The following is an 11,856-nucleotide window of genomic DNA, read 5'->3' on the forward strand; positions in this document are numbered from 1 at the left end:
GGTAATTAATTACAAAGCATTTTATTATTTTATCTCCGATACTAATAAATACAAATTTATACAATAAAAAAAATGTTAAGGCACCAATGGTACGAATGGAAATCAAGACTACTTATCCGTTTGTGTATGAAGGCAGCATACTTCAGTAAGCCCCTTAACCTAGTGGTGGCCGTGGACTTTTAAAAGGCTCTAGTCAAACCGACTTGGAAGCGGCTGCTTGTTGAGACACATTTGAAAATCATACAAATATTCATAAAAAAACCGGTGGTATTTATGTGACTTTCTATTGTAATGTAGACCTCCAGAGAAAATAATTCTATATGCAGATAGCAAAATCACAGCTGATTAAAAAAAAATATTTCTGTACAATTTTTGTAAACATCAAAGGTTGAATGGAAGAAATAGCAATAATTTCAAATGTTTTTGTACCTATACACTAAGGACTCATTTTTCAACACCTAGTCATATAAAAGTTATCTGAGGAATAATTCCGATGCTGTCGCGACTGAATGTTTGTATTAGACAGCGTCAGCTACAATTTTATTCCTCAGATAACACCAAGATAACACTTATCTGACTATTGAAAAAGCCCTAAATAAATCAAAATCAAAAATATTTATTTAAACACCTTAGAATAATTTAAATTAGTAACTACAATTATTATTCGTTTGGCAGTGGCGCGTCAACTTGGTGTGAATGGAGCCTAAGGTTGGCTTTCTACCACTCATTTGACATAGACTCCGTTTATAGATGTTTAGCCTTGAACTTAAGCTGAGCCAGACCGGTCATAGCCTAGATTCAGACCGCCTTTGTCTGTTTAAAAAAAAACCTTTGGTGATCTCCCGAGGTATGTCTATATGGTATTGTAATCGAGTTTAATAAGTATTTAATGTTTATTGTTCATTTGTACACACACGTAAAATAAATTTAACTACTTAACTTATACCTACTAAACTATCTATATATTTTACAAATAAAAAAGATAATAATATAAAATACTTATAATAATATCCTGGCCTGGAAATATTCTACCCTTAATAAACAGGAGTTTATCAAAGGTAGAATATTTCTTTTAGTTCGCTGCCGTCGCCTGGGATGGTTCCGAGGAGGCTGGCAGCGTTCCCTCTCTGTATAGCCAGGCTGATGCGCTGGCTGAGATAGCTGCCAGCCCTCTGGTCCCTTGATACCTCGACCAGGCGCGACGAAAGTTCTTTTACTAGTCGTCGCGCTTCGGGTCCCCAGGGCCCCAGGGTCTCAACCCCAAACGGCACAAATATGTAGCTGTCAGACAGACCGTTGTATTTGCGCCGTTTGAGGTTTTCTGCAGCAGCCGCCGCCGTGCCCGCCGCCGCGGCACTACCCTGGATGTGGGAGGGGGCCACTGTGTCGGTGCATGTGGCGTCCCAGACTAGGCATTTCCCGTACTTCCAGGGCATTACGGTCATACCGTCGGGCCTCTTCCCGTCGTCTCTCGCCAGGCCGGTTGGCTCCAGAATGGCGGGGATTCCGGCGCTCGCAAAGGCCCGACGTATGACGTCGTTAAGGGCCGCATGGCGGGGTAATCGGCCGGCACTCCGCTGACAGGAGAGGCCGTGGTGGCCTAGCTGGTCGACGGGGTCCCCGCAACGGCAGCGATGTGGCTCGTTGGTCTTACAGCCTAGTCTCAAACAGACAGAAAGGTTAAAAGTGTTGCGGTCCAGCAGTGTGCCCACACTCGCAGATGGAAGGGCCCTCAACCAATGTCCCGACTCCGGTTCGGCAGAAGCCATGAGGCGGGCGCGGTCTGCAGGGCTGGTGGCAGTTTCTAAGAGATTTTCCTGAACCTGCCTGCAGATCGGCTCGTCCCACAGTCTCTGGGATTCCGGTAGTCGAGGGACATCTTGTTGTGGGCCGGCGATATCTGACCAGGCGCTCCTGGCCTCGGCCAAGTAGGTGACCTCTGCATCGCCAAGCGATGGGTAAATTATCTTTCCGTAGAGGCCAGCCGTACTGTGTGCCGAGGACAGGAACGCCGGGAGGGCCACACTGGACGCCGAGCGGATGCCCAGGCCGCCGAACCGTATCGGCAGCGATGCCTGGGCCCAGCTGCGGTTATCCAGTTGGCAATTTAGGATTTCGGTTAATATGTTTCTGATCATCGCATCCAAATTATTAAGTAAATTTTGGTGTCTCCAAATAGGTGAACATCGCAGTACATATGTAAATTTTGGAACGAAAAGACAGTATCTGATGATTACCAGGGCGATTTGCGGATTAATTTGTACCAGCCGATGCGATGATTCCTGGAATTTTGTGATTTCATCGTCAATATATTTGGGAATCGATTCGTCAAGAACTGGGGATCCGAGGAGACCCCAACAAACATTATACCCTCAGTTACAGCTATTTTTATAACTTTAACCTGTATAACTGTGTTATAATTATCTCAGTTCTAACATAAAGCGATAAAGATGAGTTAAAAAATGAAATTAGTGTTAACAGCAGGTTTAAGTGTTAAAATGGTATTAGTCAAAGCAATTATAATTAAGATGTTATAGGTTTAAACTGTTTCTAGTACCTAAAGCTATACAAGAGTGCTCACTGACACCTGTTAACACTTATGGTTGTTAAGTGGTTTCCTTTAATACTCATATAAATATTTAGGTGTCATATTGACTTTAGGCTGCAGGAATTGGTTATAAAAGAGATTTTGTCAAGAGTGCAGTAAGACAAGATTCTTACAGTGTTGGAAAACTCAACAATGCAGTTTTAATCTTTAAGGTTAACTTAACTTACGCTTATTGCGTTAGGCAAGTAGACTGTAAAAGTAACGGTGTTAAGCAAGACTGTGCGGATCGACTAAGACTGCATAATACCCTTGGCTAAGGGTGTTCTATTTCAAAAAGTGTAATAGATTACTTAGGTGAGTCTATATGTCTTAAATGAAAGTTCGCCATTTGCATTGGCGACCTAACCAATAAATTGCTGGGATAAACAATATTTTGCTTTAAAATACTTACTTATTTATGTGATTTTTGTTATTCCAGTCATGCCAATCGATTTATGAAACTAATGGACATACAGCAAGGATACAAAAAAATACAAAATTGATTTGTCTATTTTATATTTACTTATGTTTCATTTGAAATCCTTAATAAATTCGGAGCGCATAAAAATTGAGGTGGAAAATATGGTATACATTACAGTAAAATTACAATGGCATATTATTTTCAATTCACAAAACATGTAAAGTCATGTTAATATATTATATTTACTGTTATTTAGTATTAATCAATACTGTCACTCTAATACTGTCGCGTATGATTACTGTTGACACTATTATTTTCAAAGACATACAACTTGTATGGTAAAAGTGTATTCGAAAAACGGTAACATACTCACTTAACCCTTTTTTACCAAACAAATAAGAGTCAGGGAGTCAAATAACCATTCTACAACTACAACTATACCGGCAAAAGTTCTAGCTGAGAGTGATTAAACGCTCTTCAATAGTAACTTTAGCACTTCAATGACACCGTTTTACAGACTTTCTAAAGCCTTTACTCTCAAAATCGTGGGCCTCTTTCGTGGTTATAAGTGAGTTAGAGCACTCTCCTACACCCTTATACAGCTATGTCTTAACACTTTAATTTTCGAATGGAACCATTATACAAGTTATATGAGAGTTTTTTTAACGCTACGGTGTTAGTTGGGACGAAGCGAGCTTTTATTTAAGATTTTGATACCGGGTGCCAGAGAGTTAAATTTGCTATGGATGTCTGTTTGTTTGTCTGTCGGTAGGTTGGGGTTAGGGTTTCGTTTTTCCCGACCTTTTTCTGTTCCCGGGAAACGGGAATTTTTTTCAAGATTTCCCGGGAATTCCCGGGAAACGGGAATTTCTTTTAAATGCTTGGTTTTGCTATTTTCGGGTATTAAAAGTCTATTAAAACACTTACAATTAAATCCAATATACTTTTATCACTCGTATAGGCAGAAAAAAGCAACAGTCATAAAAATAAATTAACAACCAAAATTATAATGATTTGTTTAACATGCCAAATCATTGTTTTTTCTTAATTGTAAGTTAAACAATAACAAAGGTATTATAATTAACAGTTTCAAAATAATATTATTATGACATATAATTAAAATAGAAAATTAATTACACTTGAGGTAATGTTCTAGAAAAAATAATTAATTCAACGATATATCGCTCAACCTACTTCTTATTTTGGTTTTTTATATTCGTTAGTAATTTTATAAAAAATAAACGTGGACACAAAATGGGGACATAAAAAAAATATGACAGGCGTCACATTAGCGTTAGCTTTTACATACTCTTTGCTCTCTTTGGTCACATATGTAAAAGCAACAGATAAATACTTAAAGATGAGTCATTTATCTTTGCAATGCAGCTGCGCGAAAACAATAACGTATGATTTTCCAATAATTTACAACAAAACCTGATCGTAGACGACAGATCCTGATCGTAGACGACAAGCCTGCCGATAATTTTTTTTGGTTTAAGGTAGGAGAAACAGATAAATAAAGATGAAAAAAATATATAATTATAAACAAACAAAAAACCCGACTGCTCGCTAAATAGATGAAAACAAGCCCCAATGTTAATGGAAAGTATCGCAGGCGGGAACCAACTTGACCGCCACACTTGTGACCTTGGTCTACCTATCTAAGTAAATTCAGCTATATGGTGAACCCTCTGCTGGTCCCCGCCTGCGATACTTTCCATTAACATTGGGGATTGTTTTCATCTATTTAGCGGGCAGTCGGGTTTTTTGTTTGTTTATAATTATATTTTTTTATTTGTAACTTTTTCGTTATTTTATATTTTATGAAATATTATGTCAGTAGTCGGGTTTTAGTTTATTAACATATTTTATTTCAATAATTTTGGTGTTGTGATTTAAATACTTACCTACAATATTCATATTTTTGTAATGTGCTAATCAAGCGCTTTCATTTGATACCCCACACGGCATAGTTGGAAAAGTATTATTTTTTCGATCATCACTTTATGTCCTCTAGAGGGCGCTTTATACATTTTAATGTAACGTCACATAGCCTATAACCATCGCGCAAGTAAGACGCTTTTAACGATACCTTATACATCAAAATCTATCAAGCCGTTTAGGCTACAGGAGGGGACAAAGAAACATACAAACATACAATCGAAAAACATTACCCTCCTCCTTCGGCAGTCGGGTAAAAATATAGCATAGAATCGATTAAAAACCAAACCCGGGAATTCCCGGGAATGCTATTTTTTTCCCGGTTTCGGGAAGGACAAATTTCCCGGGAATTCCCGGGAACGGGAATTCCCGGGAACACGGGAACGAAACCCTAGTTGGGGTTGATAAAAAGTTCACATTTAGAGAAATTTAATTCTAGTCCGATGTTTTGGAATTCTTTGATCATGGAGTCAAGGTCTTGAAGAGCAGTGCTTGCTTCATCTCCTATGGATCCATCATCGAGATACCACACGTTAAATTTAGATTTAATTTTGGTTATCATCGGATGAATAGCCAGACTGAATATCGCTGGACCGAGTGGGTCTCCCTGCTGACACCCAGCCGCAGAGTAAAGGAGGTGGTTCCTGTATACTAATTTTGTTTTTTCTCCGTAACATTGCCACATGTAGTGGTATATTTCAGGAACCACCTCCTTGATCTGAGTCAGCAGAGCTTCCCTCTCAACCGAGTTGAAGGCGTTCCTTACATCCACTTTCAGCAGCACCTCGCCCGCGCCGCTTGTGAGGAATGCGCGCGCCGCGTGGACCGCCGCCTCGCACCCTCCTTTACTGCCGAAACCTAACTGGGTGGGCTGGAACTTATCCGACAGTATTGGAGCGATGTGTTTGCAGCATATTTTGGATACCACGCGGCGGATTGCGTTTCCCACAGCGATAGGTCTTATCCCACCGTCCCTTTTTTTTAGAGCGCATAGGTTTGCACCGTATAAAATATCAGTTATCTCAGTGCAAACCTTTCCCGACAGCATGAGGTTCACTAGCTGTGTCACGCTCTCCAGCACGACTCGGCCAGTGTCTCCCGTTGTGCCAAAGATAAGATCTTTATAATGTTGGGGCGAGAGTCCGTCGAGGCCACCGGCCGAGCCGCCCCGGAAGGACGCGACTGCAGCCTGCACGTCTTCAACCGTGGCTGTCGGGGTGCGCTCGGTGGGGTCGGGCGGTGGTGGAAGCTGCGAGGATGGTGATGAAAGCGGGTGTTTTGACTCCAGGGCGGACAGAGTCTCTGCTGTGTCGGGTGCAGCCGCGTCGGACGAAAAAAGAAGTTGGGCGGCTCCCTTGATGTCCCCCGCATTTATCTTGCGTTCTACGAGTTGTGCGGTGTTTCGGTGGGGGAGTCTGTTTGATGGTGGATGTTGGTTGTCGGTTTCTGTGGGGTGCGTGCAGTTATTTTTTATTTTTTGTGTTAGGGAGCCGCTCGACTTCCCGTCCCGGGTCACGTGGAGGGTCCGGTAAGAAAAAGTAAAAAATTGCTCCCAGCTGCTCACGTCATTGGTTTCTATTATTCGTCGAATGCATTGGGACAGAGAGGCGGCCACCGTATTCCGCGCGCCGCGGGGTATCCGTGCCACCACCGGGCAGGTGGACTTTAGCTCCGCTAGTTGCTTCCACAGCCCGCCACCAGCAGGCCGACTGTGGTTGTGGTCTGTGGGGACATGGGCGGGCGGCGGCGGTGGCTGCGTGGACGATGGTTGGCGGTGTTGTTTTCCATGATGAATCTTCAGGCCTCTCTGTCCCTTGAAAAAACGTGGCTGGGAGCAGTCCGGACACCTCACAAGTTCCTGGGACGGCGCAACATTACTGGTGGAGGGCGGGCAGTCTGTTTGAGACATACGCTGTTCTTAAAAATGCTAGATAAAAATTAAATTAATCTACTACATAGGTACTAAAAATATAAATATATATATCATTATAAAAAACAAAATTAAAATAATAGAAAGACCTTTACAGTTACTAGCACTGCACAATGTTCGTCTCTTAGATCGAGTATAAGCACTCGGCAACTAAATACCAGATTGTTTCTGTCGAGCGAGCGCACGTAGCTCCGGCCCGGAGGGGCCGGAGTAGGCTATGGCGGGCCCGCTGTGGCGGGGTCCAGGCCCCGCGCCTCCCTCTCGGTTCCTCAGGGAGGCTCCTGTGACGGACCCCGCGAGGCGGTGTCTGCCGATGATGACGGTGCCCACTCAGACCGGCCGGACCGTCGCGCGTGTTGCTCGGACCACTGCCTCCGCGGCTCTTAGGCCGGTTCCGGCCAGGTTCCGACACGTCCGAGAAGTGTATTTTGGAGAAGAAGTCCTGGAGTTAGTTATTATGTAGGTGCGTTGGCCGACTAGGAACACTTAAAACTCGTACATCGTGGAAATTGGTATTGTAAGCACTTCGGAATGTAGTATTTATATTATTATCTTATTTGTAATTATGAATTTATAATTTTATTTATTTGTTTTATTTATTTGGCATGTTTACACTCAAACGTCAAACCCAAGTTTTAATTCTCACTGAAAGCTGTAAATTAACTCAACAGAATTTATAATGCGGCAAGTTACTTGGCGACCCTCCTTGCGGGGTGAAAGAAGTGGCGGGGGCGAGGTAGCACGACATGCTACACACGTAGAAAAGTGTGCCCGGATTAATCTCGCGATAGCTAGTAACTATTTCTGACGTAAGTAAAATTTTATTCTATGAGTGTTCCCGTAAATGTTATATTTAGCTTAAAATTTATAGTTTGACAGCATTAAAATTTGGATGTTTACCTTCAGAATATCTACCAATTTGAATTTATTTATGTAAAAGTGTTTTATTTTATAAATCAATTTCCATGTCACTTTCATGTTCACTCTCTGTTTGAACTTGTTCATCGTCGTCGTCATCCTCATCTTCATCATCGTTTTCATTAACTTCAATTATAAATCTAAGACAAAAACCAATTTATGTTTAATTTACAGTAAATTATAAATAAACAATAACATACCTGTCCAATACATCGTCAAATACTCTATCAGATTTATAATATTCGTCTTAATTTTTTATGACATGGTCGTCACAATTTCTCCACTTTTTAGGCGAATAATTAGAGAAAAGCAACTCTAAGTCTTTTATCTCTTTATCTAAGTTAGAGTCAATCGACGTTCTCGCGAGCTCGCCTTTCACGTACCGCCAAACAAGTTCAATAGGATTTAATTCCGGGTGGTATGGGGGTAGGCGAAGCACGATATGACCATTTTCTTTAAAAATTTCATCAATTTTGTAATTTTTCTCTGTGTTTTGCTCATTAATTACTTACATTAAATCACATAAATTTTGGTTGCTTTCCTAGTTACAAGAACTGACAACTGACGCACTGTCATATGGACTCTTCGTCTTTGTTGTTTACTTTTTCGTATCTGACTGCGCAGTACCAACCTTTAGCCGCGTAGCATGACTGATCCGGTACGCTGTTCTACAAGAAGCCCCTATATTGAGACATTATACGATTTGTTGTTTTTAACGTTATTTTGTTGACGAATTATAGATACCTAATAATAATATAATGATAATATTAAAAAGGCCTCAACACTCATCCTAAGACTAATGGTCTCAGGATCAATGATCTCATGTGGGTCGCACTCAAATTATGACAGACTATATAAGACATGTGGCCGCCTCGGCTGCGCGGCCGAGACTGCCGTAACAATGACATGCAGTGCACGTGTTGCCCTTCCCCGCTACCCTCCCGCTATCCGCTGTCGTCTTGGGTACCTCGTCCCCTCCGCGTCTTTCACCCCGCAAGGAGGGTCGCCAAGCAACTTGCCAATCTATAGTAAGCACACAGGGTGTTGCAAAGATCTTAGAGTACAATGAAACGGGGTGACACAACTCATAATGAGCCGTTTTTCTTGACAGCTGCCAGTTGAGTTTTTGTGTAAGCCAATAGATGTCGTGACTATATATAGTCTACAGTACTGTCAAATATTGCACATAGAGAGCAAAGAGGTTGAAGTATTAAACTCAGAATAAGAACTTTTAATAATATAAGATAGATAGATAAGATAAAAAGTATTTATTCGGTGTCTAGCACCACACACCAAAAAATAATAATAACATAACATAAGTAAGTACACAAAAAATAAAACAAAAAAACGAAATTAAAAGTGAAACAAACAAACAAAAGAACATTAAGAATAATTAAAAAATAAATAAATTAATAATATATATAATGGTGTGAGTTGTCCAGCACCGAAAAGGCCCGCGCCTCAGCTTACACCGCTACATATCTCTATTTAGTCTAGTTTACAAGTTCAGAATGATTATTTTCCAAGCGTCGCTGTGGCAATAACATGTGAGCTGAAACAAAATCAGTGTTCTCAGGGTTTAACAGTTTTGTTCAACTCAGACAACGCCATATTTTTCTCCTATAATGTAAACTTTTTTTTAACAAACACCTCATTCTGAACAACAATTTATGTTCTATGGCAGTTGGAAAACCGTGAAAAAAAATTCTATCGTTAGAGGAAGAAGACGTTTATTTTAGAGAAGCAAACGGTTATTTTCTCTAATTTTAAAATGGCATAGAACAGAAGTACACTCCCTAAGTCAATCCTTTTCGTCTTACTTTACTAGTTTTAACTTTGATTTAAGAGTCAAAATTTATTTATGTATTATGCTATTTATTTGCTTCGATAACGTTTAAATCTACACAATACATTATTTGAGAAAGTAAAAATATCAACTGTCTAGGAGTATAAACACATGGTATATAAGTGAAAGATTAGATAAGAAAATGTTACTCGCTTATAAATTTATACGAATAAGGGTGGATTCGTCCAAACATCTCGTTACACGAGAATAACTATACCGGAATAAAATTTATACGCGAGTAAATATCTGGGCTAAGTACATTTGCATTCTACCAAGTTATACCATGATTAATTGAATGAACGAGGAACGAAACTATACTGCAACTAAAATAAAAATAGCTGCGTTTTCAAAGCATGCAATAGAAATGACATGCCAACTTAGTTTGAATGGATTATAATAGTAGGAAATTGTTTATGTTTTAATATTTTATTCGCTGTTGTTATTCTGAGAATTTGCCTTTTAACGTATAGTGCCACAATCTTATCTGTTCCGGTGGTCAAAATGTGCAACAACGAGACGTCATTGTCAAACGTCATTTCATACTCTGTGCGTTATTTGAGTTGTCAATTTCTGCGAATAAGCTGACGCTACGTTATTTAATTTGTTTTGTGATTTTCTGGGTGAAATACTGCCAAAAACGCTGTAATGTGATGCAAGAAAAGTAGTACTATATATATTGGCTTTTATGCAGGAAGAATAACGTAATCAGGCGCCTTTAATTCCGTTTGAAAAATTGGAAGAACGAGTTGCAGCGGCGACAGGTTAGTGTTGCCAAATATGACGAATAATTTTACCCATATATACTCCATGTAATTTTATGAAATATTTTCCCGAGAGGCCTGTGCCCCAGCAGTGGGGACGGGATGGGTCGTGGTACTCGTGATGTATATAATCTTTATTTTTCTTTGGTTACAGGTGTGAGGACGTGACATGATACTTTAAATCTTAGGCAGTATACCAAGAAGAATTTTGCGCACCTGCAGCGATTTTAGACGAAATAATGATGATTTATGACATGTCATTGTTTTCCCAACTTATCAAGAGTTGGCTGAAAGAAATTGCTTTTTAGCAATTAGCCTTTGGAAGGAGACCCGTGCCCCAGCAGTGGGGACGTGATGGGTCGAGATGATGATGATGATGATGAATTAGCCTTTGCACACTGTCTGAATTTCTTTTAATTGTATGCTTTTGTTTCTTGTTACTTTAGAAAATGTAAAATAAAGTGTTCAAAAATAATACTTAATTAATAGTTTTTTTTAAGTCTATCTATCTCGTTATTCTCACGACCCACATATAGGTATTACCTATACCATTATAATCTAGATTTAATCTCCTATATCAGAAGCAGAACATAATCAGAACTAATTTTATTTCTGTTCGCCGTGGACAAATTTTCCATACAACAAATGTCGTTTGATGATATATTATATCCACTTTCATTTACTATCGACCCTATATTTTGATTTATCTATACTTATGAATGTATTAAATTTTGCCTATTTCTGGTTTAAAATTATAACAATAGGTAATAGCAGAAATGCATTGTCGTTTAAACCAGAAATAGGCAAAATTTAATCGATGGCATCACTGGATTCCATGACAGCGACGTCGCCACCGGAACAGATAAGATTGTGGCACTATACTTTTGTTTATGATTTGACAGATGTGTTTATATGTCATTATGACGGTTTTCTAATCAGCTGATGTGCTGCCGCCATTACAAAATTACTCTCGGATAAGCTCGTTACACGGTAAATTTTGGCGGTATAACATTTTATTCTTGGGATAAGCTACTTATCTTGGTTTCAGGTTTGGTAGAATGCAAAATCTGCTTACTCGCGAGTAACTGGTAGTTTACTCTCGAGTAAAAAGTTACTCGACGTTGGTCGAATCCGCCCTAAGCCGTAAATATTTTACCTCTTTTTTATTAGAAAAAAAGTGGCTCGGAATGTCAACTGTAATAGGGTTCGTTTGTTTCCGCATAACATGCCGGTTTTTATGTCTGAAAGAATATGCTGCGAGTTGTTGTGAGAGCTTATGAAACCTGAGATTTGAAACATGAATAAGGGTTTATTTGTACGTACATACAGACTTCGTCGAGGAGGTAATCATCAAGATAGTAGGGAAGAACAAGTGCGTTATTCGTTCTTATCCGTTATGTTGAACCAAAATTAGAATTTTTGACAAAATAGCCCCTTATGACCCTTCAAGAG

At 39.8% G+C, this 11,856-nt stretch overlaps 1 protein-coding gene across 1 annotated transcript; it reads right to left on the reverse strand.

The window, feature by feature from the left end:
• Positions 1-1,052: 1,052 nt before the first annotated feature.
• Positions 1,053-3,784, reverse strand: LOC125489240. The gene is made up of 2 exons (XM_048624447.1): positions 3,696-3,784; positions 1,053-2,353 (listed from the first exon to the last, which is right to left on the reverse strand). The coding sequence occupies exon 2, from the start codon at positions 2,136-2,138 to the stop codon at positions 1,053-1,055; it is 1,086 nt and encodes a 361-aa protein (XP_048480404.1). The 5' UTR covers positions 2,139-2,353; positions 3,696-3,784.
• Positions 3,785-11,856: the final 8,072 nt, after the last annotated feature.

Source organism: Plutella xylostella, chromosome 12, assembly GCF_932276165.1.
Source record: "Plutella xylostella chromosome 12, ilPluXylo3.1, whole genome shotgun sequence".
Lineage (NCBI taxonomy): Eukaryota > Metazoa > Arthropoda > Insecta > Lepidoptera > Plutellidae > Plutella > Plutella xylostella.